At 37.3% G+C, this 19,380-nt stretch overlaps 1 protein-coding gene across 1 annotated transcript; it reads left to right on the top strand.

Annotated features, from left to right (window-relative positions):
* Positions 1-2,551: 2,551 nt before the first annotated feature.
* mrps27 (mitochondrial ribosomal protein S27) lies at positions 2,552-13,800 on the top strand. The gene is made up of 11 exons (XM_051652696.1): positions 2,552-2,638; positions 2,853-2,930; positions 3,417-3,487; positions 4,689-4,747; positions 6,835-6,949; positions 8,044-8,122; positions 8,250-8,365; positions 11,615-11,717; positions 11,844-11,986; positions 12,544-12,684; positions 13,345-13,800. Exons 1-11 carry the CDS (start codon positions 2,563-2,565, stop codon positions 13,582-13,584), a joined length of 1,221 nt encoding a protein of 406 aa, XP_051508656.1. The 5' UTR covers positions 2,552-2,562; the 3' UTR covers positions 13,585-13,800.
* Positions 13,801-19,380: the final 5,580 nt, after the last annotated feature.

Below are 19,380 nucleotides of genomic sequence, written 5' to 3'. Positions count from 1 at the left end.
GGTCATGACAGGGTCTTGATCCGGTGCTCCTCCATCCACACCTTGATTGACCTGACTGTGTGGCATGGAGCATTGTCCTGCTGGAAATAACCAATCCTCAGAGTTGGGGAACATTGTCATTGTCAAAGCAGAAGTGAGCAGGTTTTCTTCCAGGATAACCTTGTAGGTGGATTGATTCATGCATCCTTCACAAAGACGAATCTGCTCGATTCCAGCCTCGCTGAAGCACCCCCAGATCATCAAGATCCTCCTCCTGATTAGATGGAGACCTGGAGAGGCCTTCAAGCCACAGTTGCTGGGTTTCCATCCAAAATGTTTCACATTTTTTAAGCACATATCATTAAAGAAATATATGAACTATTGCACGTTTCCATCCACTACGTAATGGGCATTATCATGATGGATCCGCTGATTGACCTCTCCCTGCTTTGAGGACAGTTTTATTTGTAAGATTGGAGCAAGTATCACATTTTATTAAATGCATCAATAAGACACCACAGAACAAGTGTAATAGGGCTGAAACAGCTGCGATGCCCACACACCGCCAGTCTCCGCACACATGGTAGCGCCCTCTGGTGGATTGTGAGGACCCACTTTATCGACCAGCTGTGGGTTAAACATGTCCGAATGACAAGCGCCATGTTCAAAGAATTGTGTGCCATGGTCGGACCTTTCGGTGGGCTACTCACATCAAGCTGTCGCACACTCATAACACATGCACGACTGCCGAATAAACCGTTTCCATCATCTTAATGCGCATTAAGCAGCGTGAAGCATTTACATATTTCCATTGGTCATGGTATAAATAATGGGGGGGGAGGGGGATCAACACCCCTGCCTTAAAGAGACGTTTGTAAATATAAAAACCACTTAAACATGTATTTCAAATCCCCTATAAGGCTGCTCAAGAGTATAATTTTCTCATATGGCGTTCAGACCTTGTTTAGGCGCCACACCTTCTGGGCTTTTGTCCTGATGAAACTCTGAAAGCAAAGAGGAAGTGCTCAGATCCTCTTCCTGTCTTCCAAACACCTCAATGTTTCGGTCCAAAGCCTGTGAACACACACAGAATCAGGTACTGTGAAGCACCTCAGCTGAAGTGAAAGTTCTGGATAAATCAGGACAACGATGTTACTGTAAATGTGCTGCTGAGAAAGGTGCACCACTATGACAAATAAAAACCACACTCGGCCCGTTCAGTTCCACTTCTGTAACACCAGAGACCAGCGGTTTATGGACTGTGTGCAGATTTAAATCCATTTCAGCCAATAACATTAATGGATTGGAGCCTTCTTTAATCTGCTGTGCTCAAGAAACATAAAATAAACTTGTGCTTCTTCAGTCATCTGTTTAATGAATGACTGTGATGGGAAACAGGGCGAGGATGCTGTATAGATAGACGATTCTGGCTTTATTTTAATACACAGACCTTTCCGCCGGTCACTTCATTGTATACATTGTATGTTAGTTTCTGTCATTTGTAAAAACAGTTAGTTCCTCTGAGGATGTTTAGACCAAACAATCTGTTCATCTGCACAAACATGAATCTTTTACTGTCCTTAAAATTTGATTTAGGCCATACGTAAAGAAAATACAAGATACTGATACATAAAAATATTTTTTAAAGCAATTAAGAATAATAAATGAGAATAAAAAGTAATAAAAACATTGATTAAAAAAATGGGAAATAATAATAAATAGTTTAATAAAATAATAAACAGTTTTTCCTCAAATTTTAAAAATGAGAAAATTAAAATAAGAAGAACTGTGACTACACTTATACTTGAGCATTCGCAATTCGTGTATGTGAATATTGAAATACATTTACAGTGGATGTCACTCAGAGGTTTTCTAAGATCAGCGCGCCCTCTATCGAGACAAAGTCCCTTCCAGGGCCAGTCAGACCACTCGGCGGCCATCCCCAAAACAAGCTTTAATGCCCAAAGGCATTAAGTACAACTCCTATCTACTTTAAAAGGGAAAGACCGAAATCTCCGAAACGGTTGTTCAAGATTGCAATCAAAGAACATATTTCAAATCAGCACTAAAACCTGACAACAACTGTGCTTCTTAAGTTCAGATCACGCTTAAAAACGCTATTTGTTCAGGCTTGTGTAGCTAATGCGCATGCACATTCTCGGGTTGATTGACAGGTGATGTCTGTATCTAAAACCTGATTGGCTCTTTTACATGTAAGGCGGGCTTCGTTTTCTACATCCGCCATATTGGGTGTTCCAATTTCTCTCATTCGTTTTAATACAAGTGCTCCGTCTCGGGCTAAATGGTCTCTGGCTCAGTTAACGATACACTTAGAACTATGAGGCGTGTTCGAGAGCTCAGATTGTACCATAGCAGATGTGTTGGGTTAGTCGTAAAAGGTAGTGTAAGATTATAACACATACGATAGGCAAGTGTAAGTTCTGATGCGTTACAAACAATTGTATGAGATAAACATTTATTTTATAATGTTATGCATCAAAGTTAATTCAAACTTATAAAAAAGTAACGATGATTCGCAGTGGTTCTCCCCTCTCTGTCAGAGTGGAATGGTTCAGTCTAAAGATGGCGGCCTCCATCCTGAAGCGTTGTCTGATTCCTGTTCGAAACTTTTCCAAATGTGTCAATCACAGATCGATCGGTGAGTGTCAGTGTCAGTTAATGATTGTTATGTTGTCATACTTGGGTCAGATGTTGATCAATACTGAGCGATCTGGCTTTAATCTTGTGTATGTGTGCGCGTGAGATGCGAGTGGAGGTGACTCATGAACGCGCGCGCGCGCGTTTGTGCGTTTCTGTCAGGGGTCTGACGCAACTAATTTATTAACCTGCTGTTTTTGACCTGCTGATTTCAGTCAGAAGATGTTTGCTGTCGGCTGCATACACAGATACTTCTGTATGGGAGCAGAGACAAACAGATCCACAAAACATCGGTGAGATTTACAACACAACAACAACACACACATGTACATATCAGATATATACTGCAGTGTTTCGACAGAGGGCAGTGTTGTGTTTGAACAGCCCATTGTACAAAGGGGCCTCCGTTTGTTCCTGGGAGGCAGCAGATGCCCTAACCCCGCCCCCACCCTAATCCTAACCATATGGAGCTTGTAAGGCCGAGTGCCCTGCAAGGAACAACCAGAGGCACCTTTGTCCCATCGCAGTTTTGAACAGCACCTTTAGGACGCAGTGTGTGTAAACTTTGTTTTTATGATGATAGGCTGATTTAGGAATGACATATATACCATACTACCCTTACTACGATATATATATAGTTTAAAAATAGTAAGGGTAGTAGTATGCCATTCCAAACTCGACCACTGACAGTCTATTGTAAATGTGCCTCCTTGTATAGATTTTAAAGAATATTTGCATATTTAACGTCTATATCTTTATTTCATCTCCTCCTCCTGTAGCCCAGCTTGCATCTGTGATGGACAGATCGTATGAGAGGAAGTTTCCTGTGAGCTCTTTAATCATCGCCAGGGTGAGACAAGTTGCTTTTCCATCCATATTCTTAAAACTAATTTAAATGCACTTGAAAGATAACATGATGAAACTGCATCTGGGTCATTCTTTCTCAACTAGAGGTCCCCAGCTCAAGATTTTTTTTTTTTGTTTGTTTTTTTTTATTTTTTATGAGTCTCTCAATGTGGCTCTGTGAGTAAATTGTTCAATTGTACCCATTTTCAGTGGTCAAAAACCAAATGTGGGTCACTTTGCATATAGCTGATACTTTTTGTATTTTAAAGAGGAATGTCTGAATACAAATAATGTTGAAACTAGAACTGTATCTTGTTTCCCTCTATCAAAACAATTGCATAGAACATAGCAATTTTTCACAATGCCTGAGTGCCAGAAATACACTGAAATGGTCAAGTTGAATACATAAAGGTACATTTCTAGTTTCAGCATTATTTGTTCTTCAGAAATTCCTCTTTAAATACAATAAGTATCAGCTTTATACAAAATGACTCACATTTGGTTTTCGACCATTGAAATTCAACAATTTGCACATGAAGCCACATTGAGAGCCCCATATATCTGCGATTAAACCATTTAGAGCCCTATAATTGAAGATACCCAAAGAAAAGTTTGTTCTGAACCACAGTCTAAAAGGAAATTAAGATGTCTTTAATACTTCTTGAGTTACAGGCACACCAACTTTGGAAAAAGTGCTTTTTTCCATTTTTTTCACCATTGGCATATAATGCAACAAGGATTGCTAAAGTCAACTAATTTTAGTAACAGATCTACCAATCGTTGTGTAAAAATAAAATAATAATGCTGACACCTTTCTAAAGTTTTTTTTATTTTGTTTTTATTAAAAAAAATTTTATCAGTGGTTTTGGTCCAAAATCAAAGGTGAAAATTGCCATTTTAACCCCCCTCTACAAAATATCGGATTACTCCGTAAATATTCATCCATAACATTTGATATTTTGGCTTTCATCTTCATTTATGTATTTCTTACACCAGAAATAAATAAATAAGTAATATATATATATATATATATATATATATATATATATCAAAATCAAAATTTTGAGCTGAGGATCTCTGGTTGAGTTGACACGGAATGACCCACCTTCATTATGTATATTCATGATTAATGAGGATTAAACTGTCTGATGTAGTTTGTGTTTGAGAGGCATTGTAAGGCAAAGTTAATCTTTTATTACTTTTAGTTTATAGATAATATATCTTCAAGGGAGGAAGTTAATCAAGCAGAATATTATCTATATAAGTAAGTATCATTAAACAAATCCAGCTAATATTTCTTACATTTGACCTTTTGCTCAATACTTATGTTGTAATAGGGCATCTATAGAATTTAGGGATGCACGGATTACCGATATATTTTTTCCTTCCATTTTTAATCCTTTAACCTGGAACTGCTAGTTAATTAATTAAAATCTTCTCATTTGAAAAAGATTTGTCATTTAAAAGCTTGAAATTTGGACTTGCTGCTTTTTAAAGGCTGATTTATGCTTCTGCGTCGAACTTACGGCGTATGCGCTGCGTAGTGGCCAACGCGTTGGTTTGCATTTATAGCTTTGCGTCAATTTGCAATTACACAGCCAAAATTCTGATTATGCATTCATAAATAAACAAAAGCAATGTCATTTGTGGATTCATTAATAATAAATAAAATATTTTGGCATACTTTTGACATTCCACGCTGAAAAGGAAATCATCAAATTAGTTAACTATAACGCTTGGCGAACACTAAATGGGTGACTTTTTAAAGACTTTACAATGCATATAGGTAATATAACCATCTCTTCCCAGGTGCTTTTTAATTTGCTGACAAATTTGAAGTGATAAAAAGATGTTCCATTTCCATAACTTATGAATTATGATTATTTACTGTACACAATACTGTCAAACATACGGTCAAATCATCGTGCAGATAGTAAAGTTTGCAAGTAGAATACAAAACACTCGCATATCAAATTAATGTCAAGTAAAAACCGGTAGACAAGTATCTATATCCACAGTAAAACGAGTCCTATATTGACATAACCTGAAAGGCTGCTCAGCAAGGAAGAAGCCACTGCTCCAATACTGCCATAAAAAAGCCAGACTACAGTTTGCAAGTGCACATGGGGACAAAGATCTTACTTTTTGGAGAAATGTCCTCTGGTCTGATGTAACAAATATTGAACTGTTTGGCCATAATGACCATCGTTATGTTTGGAGGAAAAAGCGTGAGGCTTGCAAGCCGAAGAACAACATCCCAACCGTGAAGCATGGGGGTGGCAGCATCATGTTGTGGGGGTGCTTTGCTGCAGGAGGGACTGGTGCACTTCACAAAATAGATGGCATCATGAGGAAGGAAATGATGAGGATATATTGAAGCAACATCTCAAGACATCAGACAGGAAGTTAAAGCTCGGTCGCAAATGGGTCTTCCAAATGGACAATGACCCCAAGCATACCTCCAAAGTTGTGGCAAAATGGCTTAAGGACAACAAAGTCAAGGTATTGGAGTGGCCATCACAAAGCCCTGACCTCAATCCGATAGAACATTTGTGGGCAGAACTGAAAAAGCGTGTGTGAGCAAGGAGGCCTACAAACCTGACGCAGTTACACCAGTTCTGTCTGGAGGAATGGGACAAAATTCCAGCAACTTATTGTGAGAAGCTTGTGGAAGGATACCCAAAATATTTGACCCAAGTTAAACAATTTAAAGGCAATGCTACCAAATACTAACAAAGTGCATGTAAACTTCTGACCCACTGGGAATGTGATGAAAGAAATAAAAGCTGAAATAAATCATTCTCTCGACTATTATTCTGACATTTCACATTCTTAAAATAAAGTAGTGATCCTAACTGACCTAAAACAGGGAATGTTTTCTACGATTAAATGTCAGAAATTGTGAAAAACTGAGTTTAAATGTGTTTGGCTAAGGTGTATGTAAACTTCTGACTTCAAATGTACATACATGTTTTTGTCACGTTTCATTTATTGCCTTATGAAACAAACAGAATATGGGAAATGGCGTGTCGTTACTTATAGCAGATGACTAAAACCAGCCCCAGAACAACGTTACAAGGTGCAGAGATGTTGAAATTATCCTCACAGAGTGACTTGAGTGACACGTTGTGTATATTGTTGCGGCTGCCCGAGTCCCTGCCTGAAGAAGCTGCAGGCCGTCAGAGATTCTCAGCTGCAACCAAATTATCGACGAAAATATCGGCGCGATAATAATATTTTGATTTTTCCGGTTATCGGCCAATAATATATCGGCTGCCGATATATCGTGCATCCCTAATAGAATGAGTTTGTGTAATTGTAACGGCTACATAAGAAGTTTGATCTCCTCAGGTTTCGTCACAGTCCAAACTGCTGGTATCTACGTGACTGGACCGTTCACAGCTGGTTCAGACACTGTCTGAAATATGGAGCCAAAGACAAAGCCCTTTACACACTGAAGAACAAGGTCTGGAACATGCCATTACAGTTTTTCTTTATAATAAGACCAATATACTATATATATATACAGTGGACCGATGTATCAGTTTTACAGATGAATCGGTTCCGCTAGTTCCTTTTTGGAACTATCGGTTATCGGCAAAAATCAATGGCGATAGTTGCTGATATTATTTATTTATTTTTAATTTTTTTGTGTGTATTTTTATTTTTGATATTTTTTTTTTTCCTTTCTCCGTGTTCTTCTGTGTGTGTGTGTGTGTGTGTGTGTGTGTGTGTGTGTGTGTGTGTGTGTGTGTGTGTGTTTTTCTCGGAGTTGAGGGGAGTCCAGTTTACTAACTAATGAAAATGAGTGTTCCAAAGAGGACTTGTTGTTGAGTAGATATGTTAATCATAATTTCATGTTAATATTCTTGTTGATTTTGACTAACTGTGTCCCTAGAGAAAAGTACAAAACCGGATTACTGGAACAGCAGACAGTTATGACAAATGATCACTAATGATCTACTATTGATGAATTACTGCTCATGCACGATTTATTAGCCTATCTGACAACACACTTTATAGTGTTTATTTTGTGATACATTGTAGATTATTATAAGAGTGCATGCTTTCCTTCTTTCCCATGTGAGCTGGGAGAGCAGGCATTTCAAAATAAGAGCCCTCTTCGGTTTTATTCATAGTTAAAAGTCCAGCGTTATACACCTAATTCTTTTATTTATTTATTTATTTATTTATTTATTTATTTATTTTCTGGTTATTTTGGGGATTTTGGTTGCATGATAAACATGCATCTGGGATTTTATTCATTTTGGACTCTTGTTGACTCTTGTTGACAATAATTGAATGTCTGTGCCCGTCTTACTAAGGAAGGACTAAGAAACTATTTTTAACATTCAATTAATACATTTTAAAAATATCAGCTGATTAATAAGCTTGACAAAATCCAATATCAGTTGACCACTAGTCCAAATGTTCTCACTTTGTGAAATGACCTTTAAAATAAATAATGTTGTTCATTTTACTCTCATAATGTACTGCCACAGATCTTGAGTTTAAAGCGTGCATTTGTATGCTGTAAAAAAAGTTTTATTTCTCCTGTAGGTTCAGTTTGGCATGTTTCCAGACAATTTCATGTTTAATCTTCTTATTGACTCCTATTTAAAAGACCAAGACTTCAAAGGTTTGTAACGCTGTTCATCATTCTGTGGATGCTATTTGCATCAGACATACAGTAGACGATCATGAAAGTCTCTTTACTGGTCATGTGTGCTCTCATGTATGAATCTCATGTCACGTGTTCGATTCAGGAGCGTGTTCAGTTGTGGAGGAGGTGATGTTTCAGGAAGCTTTCGACCAGATGTCCACTCAAATACTGTCACTTTACACCCTCAGCAAATATCTGGCAACCAAACCTGAACTCAGTGTAAGCAGATCAGTACTGAACCTAGCAAAATAATCAAATCATGTCACATAGTTTTGGACACTTTTATTTAATTTGAGGTGTTTGTGTATAGAGCTGGTACAATGACTAAAGCATTTGAATCTAAAAGATTTTTGTGTACATTTTTTTATTTGTAAAGTTTTTAATTTTTAAAGAGGTGCAATTAGCTTTAAAAATACAGATAACAGAATAACAGGTTTGAATTTTCAGATTGAAAAAAAATTCAGAACTCCAAATACAAATCTCTCACGTTCCCATCTCAGAAATTCAGATTGTAAACAAACTAGCCCGAAGGTCAAGCAAAGCTGGGTTATTTACTTGCGCCACTCAGTGGTCAGCGTGTATATTAAGAAATCAACACTGGCCAAGATTAATCAATTACTACTGTCTCCTTAAAATGATTCACTTATGTTTTCCTCTTTTGTAAGTCGCTTTGGATAAAAGCGTCTGCCAAATGAATAAATGTACATGTAAATATCACATATCATTACTTAGATGAGGTGATTATCTTTCAACCGAGTCCACATTTAAGGTAATCAGATGCATGGATCATTAGATAATACACATGAAGCGCAGTGTTACATATGGCCACCAGGAGATGGCGCCAAATACATGACACAGACTCAATGATGACTCAAATGACACAGAATGAAACTCATTCTGTGAAATCTCATTACTAAAATCATGTCTGCATGCTATGCAAACCTTTAGTCATTGTTGTGTTTGCATGTGTAATTAGTTCTTTTGGACACGTGGAGACGTTTTTGGACACTGATAAATTATTTTTGTAATGCTATCCACCTTTTTCCTGAACGTGGAAGTGTTCCACGATTCGACTGTTTTCAATTTCTTGTCTCCAGTGTTTTCACTCGCATCGGTGTATGTTCTTAGCAGTGATGTAATGTTTAAGGTATTTCATTGGTAAAAATTTACTGTCAGTAAATATTATATATAATAAATATTAATTTATTTATCGCACATTATACATTTTGCACATATACAGTGAAATTCTTTTTTTCACATATCCCAGCTAAGCTGGGGTCAGAGTGCAGGGTCAGCCATGATACAGCGCCCCTGAAGCAGATAGGGTCAAGGGCCTTGCTCAAGGGCCCTACAGTGGCATCTTGGCAGGGCTGGGGCTTGAACCCCCAACCTTCTGATCAGTAACCCAGAGCCTTAACTGCTGAGCCACCACTGTCCCTAATGGCCTAGTGTGTAGATGTCATGAAGCGATGGTCCGAGGTTAGTTATGTTGATATCATTAACTACTTTGTGCAGCTGTTGGCAGTCATAACAACTCAAGTTTATTTTTACTCCAAAAAAAACTTAAACGGTTGTTCTTCTCAGTGTAAATCGCTGGTTTCGGTTAATTTTACATTTCATCTTGAGACCAGAAACAGAAAACAGGCAATTATAATCATCATGGCGCCGCCTAGGTTGCTCAGGAAAACTGTGGATAACTTTTGATTGCTTTGTCATATCAACACAACATTTGTCTCAGATACAGTTGACATGATTGGGAGCAAAACAAATGCAGTTTTTGGGAGCCACCTTATTTACACCCAAGAGATATATAATGACAAGAAAAGAAAAGTACATTTTTGCATCAATTATTTTTGTGGGTTTTTTTTCCAGCAGTTTCTTAGGCTGAGAATCTCAGAATGTATCATAATCTATTTCTTTAAAAAAATGAAAAGTTTTCTCTACAATGATACCAAACACTTGACCCTCCTTGTGTGAGTTTTTTATTTATTTATTTATTTATGTATAAGCCTTTAATTTTGGGTATGCCACTGAAACATGAAATCTTTAAAAATATCTTCAGAGCTTGTAGGGTTCATTTAAAATGTTACCACATATTCTGGTAATATAAAGTCTGCAATGATAAGGGGTAAAAAGAATCATAATAAACAAAAGAATATTAATGAGCTCATACTGTCCGAAAACACTGTAATCAGTAGTGAAAACACTCGCTTTCATGTAGCAGCAATTTATGAATTCAGTAACGGACACAATGCTTTTACCACAATGTAAATTTGGCTTGAGCCGCGCAGGTCTGCTAAATCAGCACTGCAAGTAAATAACTCGGCTTTGCATGATGTTTGGCCTAGTTTACCATCTGAATCTCCCATCGAGTTCTGAATTTCTGCTTAATCTGAAAATGTGAACCTCATTATTTTATAATCTGAATTTTTACAGAAAAATTCACGTCTAAAACATTCATAACAAAAAATCTGCTATTTAAAAATAAACAATCATAAAATGCGCCACAATAGTCTTCAGTTTTGTTAAATGTACAATTCAGATTAATGTCATTTGATTTAAAATGTTTAATTACATGATATGCCATTAAATTAATCGCATAAATATTTGCTAATATCAATAAAATAACAATAATTAAAAATGTATAATGATTAAATAATTATTTTATAAATATAATTATATATATATATATATATATATATATATATATATATATATATATATATATATATATATATATAAATATTTTATTATATAAATATAATGTAATATAATAAATTCAAATTATATTATAAATAGTTATAAAATAGCTTTAGAAGCTTTATAAACCTTTTAAAGAAAATACATTGTTTATTTTCATATTATTGGAACATAACATAAGCCTATCATTGGCCAAAGCAACCCATTTTGCAATCGAATTCGTAAATTTGTCCAAGATAGGTTTATTATCGGGACGCATCAATGTACACCTGCGTCAGATGGACGATTTTGAAGCATCTTACTTTGGTTGCATCGTGTCATAAATGCAGCGTTTTAAGGTCGTTGTGTGAAGTTAAATGAAGTTTGAAATTTAGAAATGCACGTATCAGGATCCGTGCATTTGGAATTGCGCTCCGTACAGCTGTGTTCGAACACAAGAATGTGTCCGTCCTCATCTTGTGCTGTCACTAATGTCAAACAATCCTGAGTGTGTTTGTTGTCTGCACTGCTGGAGTTTTGCTTACTGCCCCCTGCTGAAAACAGGTGGTACGTCAACGGTAGAAATATTCTTTATTACGGTCCGGGGATATGATTCATTGTGTAAATATTTTTTTAATGCAATATTTTTAGACAATTAATCGCACTGAACTAGCTTGTTAAATCGGCCACCCTAACTCAGATACTTTTGTCATTGTTATAGCTCCATATTTGTGTTGCTCGTGAAATGATGTTGAATCCAGTTTGATTGTATGTGTTGTAAATGTTCAGTGGCAGGAAGAGAGGAACATCGGAGCGTCGCTGCTGTTAGCTGGACTGAAGCAGGAGAACTCTGTGGGATTCAGCGCTCGGCTTTTGGGTTCTGCTCTTATTGGTGTGTAATTTCTATAACTGATCAATTAAATGATAACAATGCATGCATATTCTCCTGTAATGCCATTTTGATTGAATAATTTGAAACATCACTTTAATTTGGTTTTAATCTGTCTTTAATCTCCAGGTAAAGTGGAGATATCTAGAGGGATCCACTCTGTGTTTCATGAGATGCCATTGACATGGACGACTGGTTATCTTGGGCGAGCCCTCGACATCATGAACACTGTGTGTGCCGACTTCAGAGACGTGAAGTTATCTAAGGAAGTTGTGAGTATTTATGAAGATAACATGCTAAATTACTGTAATGAGGCTTATTTATTACTATGTTACATATTTACTTCGCCTGAGGAAATGTCTGAGAGAAACCACACAAGCAAGTGTTTTTAAAGTAAAATAGCAGTTAATGTTTATGCACAATTCTGACAAGAATGTAATGCTTTAAAGAAATTAGGAGAACTTTTGAAAGTTACATTCATTTGGACATTTTGCACAGACATTTTTTGTTTTGTTTTATGAACTATTTGTGGAAATAACCTTTTACTTTAGAACCAAAATATCAGCTAAGAGCTGCCAGTGTTGTGTACTTGAGCAGTTAATTCCAGGATACTCCATGAGAAATGTTCCTGTAGTAAAAATGTCTCTTTGAATACGAAATCATCCGTATCATGATGTAATACAGCTTGACTGGTACAAAAACCAAAGTCATGGGTTCGATTCCCAGTGTACAAATGCTGATAAGACATTGAATGCACTGAAAGCCGCTTTGTTTTAACTTTGATACAATGAGCAGTTATTGAAGATTGGGCCTTTTCTGCATCTTTCAGCTGGAGTTTGTGGAGAACATTCTCAAAGATCTTTCAACGCATACTGACAGTCAGAACTCTCCAGACGAGACCGAGAATGACCTAGATGAAGAAGATCAACTGGAGAGAGCAAAACTACCACAGTACATCAACCGCTTCAAGGTTGGTTTTCAAGCACTTTTTCTGTTTCTCAGATAAAATGATGGAGACTTTTAAAATGCTGTCCACTCCTGCATACTTTGGAAAAGGATGACATTAGGAAACTAATAATGGTGTTTTAGAAAGAAAACGGTTTAGTGTGGACTAGAGGTAGACCGATATATCGGTTTTACCGATTAATCGTTAAAACCGATTAATCGTTAAAACCGATTAATCGGCACCGATAGTTGCTTCTTGGAGCAATCGGTCATCGCAAAAATCTGTCGATAGTTGCTGATCGTTTTTTTTCATCCTTCAGGCAATTCAAAATAAGAGTCCCCAGTGTGTTTCGGGCTTGTTTATATTAAAAAGTCCTGCGTTATGCACCAAATCTTCATTTTTTTTTTCTGGTTATTATTGGCATTTTGGTTGAACAAAAAACTGCATCTGGGATTTTATTCATTTTGGACACTTTGTCTTTGCCCGCCATAGTAAAGAAAGAATTTTGACATTGTATAGAACAATTTTAAAAACTATTGGCCGATTAATCGGTTATCGGCCTTTCCCACCACCGTAGTTATCGGTATCTGCAAAATCCACTATCAGTTGACCTCTAGTGTGGACGTGGCCTAAATGAATAACAAAGAGTCCCACATTCTGTTTCTAAACTTAATGCTTTGGCAGGAGCTGAGCGAACGACTCGCAGTTCAGGACCAGATCGATTCGAGAAGCCTGGAGTCCCTTACGTCCATCCTGACGCAGCAGACGCTGACCGCCTGTGAGGAATCAGACATCGCCGAGTACCAGACGAGAGTGCGACACTGGGAGGCCGAACGACATCAGCTCATTCAGAGAGAGAGAGAGATGAGAGAGAACGCCCAGCGAGAGCGTCTGAACAAACAGAAGACGAGTGCCGCCCAGTAACTCCACAATGTGACGGTTTATATGTTGATGTCTCAACTCGTCCGAGACGCTTCCTGGTAACTTTACCAGATGGCAGAGCATTGTTTGTCATGTTTATTGTCATTGGTTGGGTCGATTGAGATAAAGTCTGTGTATGAATATTATTTTAATCTTTTTTTTTCAATGCCCTGTAAATCTGAACAGTATAAATAAACTATAAAAGTTTATCAATTCTCATATTTGGTCACTTTTTTCATACTGATTCTAAGTATTAAACTACATGACCTTAGCACTCACAACACAAAGACAGTGTGGCGTTAAGTATTGTTTTGACGAGCACCGTTCACATTTTCTTCAGAAAATGTAAAAATCTAGTTTTATTTGGCAGGAGTGTATCGTCTAAATGGTTTTGTTTGGGTGTGTCTTTGTTTTGACTTGTGTATTATACAACAGTGTTATCGATCAAACAAGCAGTTCTACTGTAATTCTTCACCTTATGTTTCTTGGAATCAGTGTTTCCTCTGATCGCACACACAATCACAGCGGACAAAACACATTCTGTTCTCCTCTGGTGAGACTGTGAATGTCACTGTGTTTCTGAGCTTATCTGGAGACTCTGACAAAAGAGGAAAAATCAGTAATCTGAAGCTATTTTTAAGGAATTCCTTTATTTCTGTACTGGATTTTGAAGATATTTTGCAGCTGTAGTTGGTGGAATGCTTTAACAACTTAAACCAGCCCAAGTTGTTTTGCTGGTCTTACCTGGTCTCCAAGTCTGGTATTTTGCTGCTTTTAGGTCATTTTTAGCTGGCCAGGCTGTGAGACAGTTAGCATTGGAAAGTCTGATTCATTTTAGTGAATCGTTTGAACAGATAGTTTGTTTTAATAAGATGTTGAAAGAAAAACGATGCAAAACCGAGTCTCCATACAGCATTTTACATTTTTTTCCTTTTCTCCCAATTTGGAATGCCCAATTCCCACTACTTAGTAGGTCCTCATTGTGGCGTGGTTACTCACCTCAGTCTGGGTGGTGGAGGACAAGTCTCAGTTCTGAGACCGTCAATCCGTGCATCTTATCACGTGACTCGTTGTGCATGACACCGCGGAGACTCGCAGCATGTGGAGGCTCATGCTACTCTCCACGATCCACGCACAACTTACCACACGCCCCATTGAGAGCGAGAACCACTAATCACGACCACGAGGAGGTTACCCCATGTGACTCTACCCTCCCTAGCAACCGGGCCAATTTGGTTGCTTAGGAGACCTGACTGGAGTCATTCAGCACACCCTGGATTCAAACTCGCGACTACAGGGGTGATAGTCAGTGCTTAATTTTTTTGTAAAATTGCTGTTTATACTGTAAATATATATATATATATATATATATATATATAATACACACACACAGTATATATAATTTATAAATATAAACTTGGCCCCCAAGCAATGTCGTTTGGTCCAATCAGGCCCGCGACCAAAATGAGTTTGACACCCCTGCCCTAACTCGTCCGTTCGCACGTGTCTGTGAGTGAGAGTGCATGTACAAAAGTTATGTAGGACTATTTAGTTTTTCATTAATTACAAAACAACACAGTGTTTCGCCGGGTCTCGTCGGGCCCGGGTCGGGTTCCAGAACTCTAATAATTACAACAAGCTAAACCAGCTGATGAGACTATTTTCCATTTCCCTTTTTGATTTGTAACTAGTAGCCCCCTATGAAACATGCAAAATATATATATACAGTACAGTGCGAAAGTCTTAGGCACATAAGCTGTTTCACAAAAGCATTTGTCTTAAGATGGTTATTTATATGTTCAGCTTTAGTGTGTCAATAGGAAATATAAATGTTAGACTCACAAACATGACTTTTGTAAATAGAAAAGATTAGAATAGAAGAACAGGGAGCCCTGCAACAGATGTCATGGCCCCCACAGGGCCCCCCACTGAACATCGCGTCTGTCTGAGATTACATAAAGAGACAGAAGCAATTGAGACATATTAAATAGATAGAAGAACTGTGGTGAATTCTCCAAGAAGTTTGGAACATCCTATCTGCCAACAACCAAGAAAAACTGTGTCCAGTTGTATCCAGGAGAATTGGGGCTGTTTTAAAGGCAAAGGTGGTCACAGCAAATATTGATTTAGCTTTTTTATGTTTACTGGACTTTGTGTGACATTAAGTGATAAATGAAAACTATTTATGTCATTATTTTTGAAGACATCCTCACCATGCAACATTTTTCACAAGTGCCTAAAACTTTTATTTTTTTGTTTGTTTGTTTTTTAGTTTTCCTAAAAATTAATGTCCACATATGTGGGCAGTGAGACTAAGTTGTGACATTTCAAATAATATCAAGCTATAGAAAATTTGATTTTTTTTTTTATTCATCAAATAGTTTATGATGTGTCCAGGAGTGTTGATTATTCATGTTTTATAGACGTTATAGACATTACATCAGAAATTAGCATAATTAATTCTGATTCAAAGTAATGACCAGCATCATCCAATCACTGTCAATCATGTTAAAATAAAATGATACATTATAAATTCTGAATCTATGTACTGATTATCATTGTCACATGTCTGTCAAACATGTTGAGTGATCCAAACATCATCTGCAGCCTGAAACTGAACTTTTGATCAGATTTTAGGAGTGAATGCACTTAACTGCATAGAGAGCTATAGGATGCTCCCTTGCTCCCTATTTAGTGAATGACTTAACCTCCAGTGTGCTGTCTGTCTGCACTGATCTCAGAACAGTTTGAAATGCACCTTATTTTCATCCTAACTCCATATAAAGCCTCTGAAAGCAACATTATTCAGCTTATGAATGCATCCATTTATTCTCAGTGTGATAATACACAGACAGTGAATATTGGATATTTAAACTGAAAATGTGCCTATAGTCCACAAATGTGGTCATTGTGTTTAACAGCATGGCGTTTTGTGATAAATCGTTCAAATTAATAAAAATGTCATATCAGATGAAACTACAGACTCTAATCTTTTGACTCAAACAAGTTTCAATGTAGAAACTTAATGAGGTTTCTTACCAGATGTAGTTTTGTTGCCATTCCTCCCAAAGACACTCAGCTGAGACTGGCCATGTTGTTTTGTCACATGACTCTGTGTGTCGAAAGTTTAACCTTTTAATGACAGCACAAAGTCTCCTGAACTGAGAACAGTCGGTTGAAATGAAATGAAATTATGCGTTGCAAATAGCAAAGCCAGAAGGTAATGTCCACGAAGGTGGACGCGGGGTCTCAGGAGGTTAAGCCAATTTTATCACAAGCCATGCTGAAAAACAAAATAAACACTGGCATTACTAGTACAGTTGTGCTGCAATGTTTTTCCAAGAGTCTATATGTTGCAACATTTGATGTACGTGTCTAATGACCTATAGGCTACATTTTGCTTATACTGTAGAATCGTAATGTTCTTTCTTCTTACAGTGCAGGCAGCATGTCAGAAATGTTGTAAACATGTTCTGACATGATCTGTTGTGTGTGTAAACACAGTTAGTTTAGAATTAGAAACACAGCGTTGTTTTGAAGAAATGCTGTCAGCCAATCAGCTCAAATCTGCTTCTATTCAAACTGTTCAATATTCATTGTGTGAATCTGGCGGCGATTCAGCCAACAAAACACAAACATTCCTCCGTAAAGACGTTCCCACTGGCATGCTGTAAAATCTCTTTCCTAACCCTAATCTGTGCCCGACGGTGTTTTCTAAGGTGCAAAATAGTTTAATATCTCCATTAAGTCTTGTTAAATAAAGTGCTGTTTTTCTTACATGGTTTGTTGAGGGTTAATAAGGCTTGTGTTTTTAAGATTGAGTATTTGAGGCAAATGCATTCGTTCTGTTTGTCTGTGTTTTCTAGTGGATCACTTTAGCCTTTTAGAGGTGATGATGGTGTCGTTTTCATCATGGTTTGTTCAAACATTCAGTCCAGTCATGCGGTGTGTAACAGGAAGTTTATTCACATCAGTGATAATGTGTCATGACCTCTGCAAGTGTTTTTGATGAACTTGCATAATAATTACTGATGAAGTTTTATTGAAGCAGGCTGCTGTCAAATGAATAAATCACAGACAATATAAATGAATGTAAGACTACATCAGCCAGACCGATAAATTGGACCATATTTTGTTATTTTGAAATGATCTATCAAACGTCTTGGCAATTAATAATCACGCCAGCATGCTTTTATTCTACCTACTTTGATTAGGGGTTTTTTCAAAATACCTAAACCAAGACCAAACTTTAAACTCACCAAACTTGGCACAGACCTTGAGACTGTTCTGGCTTAGTGTGCTCTGTCTTTTCTAACTGATCAGAGTTACGGTTTTGGCGAAGCGGATGATGAAAACTCCCATAGACTTGCATTGACGGGATGCTCGTTAAAGCCTATCGCACACACACACTACACGACTCAAGCTCGTCGTTGCAGACGCTACGACTGATTTCAAACCTGCTTGAAATATGGCAGACGAGTCGTCAGGTGTGGTCACTTTCCAGATGAGCGAGAGACACTGAAATACAGAGAGAAAGCAAGAGGTGAGCAATGCATTGAGAAGAGACAAAAAAAAAGTCTTCCTACCCGCTGTCTCATGTTCTGCAGTTTTTTTTTTTCATTCTGTGCAAATCAGAGCAAAAAACTGGCATGAGCCCTTCTGTCATGTTGTTTGTTGACATGTTTTTACGAATAAACTTGCTGTGTGCATGAGTTTGTGAATTAATTTCGGTATCGAATCTTTAAGATGCGTTTTGGGCGATCCATTTGATGCATTGCCAGTTATGTGTGGATTTAAAAGGATATAACGATGCGCAAATTTAAGTGAATACATTTACATCTCAGAATATTCATAACTGAGAATTCTGCTCTAATCATCAAGTTTGTGCTCATATTAAATGCAGATGTAATGATTGGTGTATGCCTTCTTGAAACCAGAGATTTTCCCCTTCAAATACAAACCCAAGTGGTCAAAATAGACAACCGGGTCTACTTGTGATCGGATCAGCCAAAACATATCTTCAGTACCAATGTAAAAGTGGAGCTTGTTCGTGTAGTAGTTGATACACCCAGTTGTGTAGTGTGCGCACCACCAGGACCGAAAACAACAGACTGTTATGTTCGGGTCATTTTTGACCCGTTTAAGAGTTAAAAACAGTGAAACACTAGGCTTAATCTTAAGTTCGGTCAAAATGCTTTTGGGTTATCCTCAACATTGACAAAATGAATATGTAAAAAAAAAAAAAAAAAAAGATTAGGTTTTTATAATATTTGTTTACATTTATGGAATGTCAGTTTTGCCTACACCCATTATGTTCGGGTCAAATACTGCTGGTTTTCAATGCAGCTGTGAAGCTTCTCTTGAGCCAAGAGTGCCATAGGATCTCTCTCTCTCTCTTAAAGAGATAATAAACATTATTGTTACTTTTACTTTGTCAAAATCAGCAAAGATTTCACGTAAAAAAGACTTGTGACTAAAAATATGAAGGTGATCATTTTAGACCATTTTTCAAGGTCTTTTGTTTTCCGAAGTACAGAAACTTTCACTGGCTGGCAGTAGACAGTAGAATCTACTACACTGTATACAACAGGATTTCAGCAAAATATTTATGTTGAAGATGTCCAGTTTTTAGAAAACTGTTTATGTAATATGATACGCACTGCTTTATAGGGTTAATATTTGCAGATATTATACACAGACCTGCACATACTGCCAAAACTGTGTGTAGTGCACAAACACACACTTATATACACATACACACTTACACACTCAAACACACTCGCACACAAACTCACACTT

This window comes from Myxocyprinus asiaticus, chromosome 24 (genome assembly GCF_019703515.2).
Source record: "Myxocyprinus asiaticus isolate MX2 ecotype Aquarium Trade chromosome 24, UBuf_Myxa_2, whole genome shotgun sequence".
In the NCBI taxonomy this organism is placed as follows: domain Eukaryota; kingdom Metazoa; phylum Chordata; class Actinopteri; order Cypriniformes; family Catostomidae; genus Myxocyprinus; species Myxocyprinus asiaticus.
The sequence above is the reverse complement of the archived record's forward strand: the minus strand, read 5'-3'. Positions and strand labels throughout refer to the sequence as shown.

What these genes read in the sequence shown, in the direction of transcription:
- mrps27 (XM_051652696.1), top strand. Translation starts at nt 2,563, where the DNA reads ATGGCGGCCTCCATCCTGAAGCGTTGTCTGATTCCTGTTCGAAACTTT. An exon ending in GCAGAATATTATCTATATAA is followed by an intron (nt 4,748 to 6,834) that starts GTAAGTATCATT and finishes TGATCTCCTCAG; the next exon opens with GTTTCGTCACAGTCCAAACT. An exon ending in TTTACACACTGAAGAACAAG is followed by an intron (nt 6,950 to 8,043) that starts GTCTGGAACATG and finishes TTTCTCCTGTAG; the next exon opens with GTTCAGTTTGGCATGTTTCC.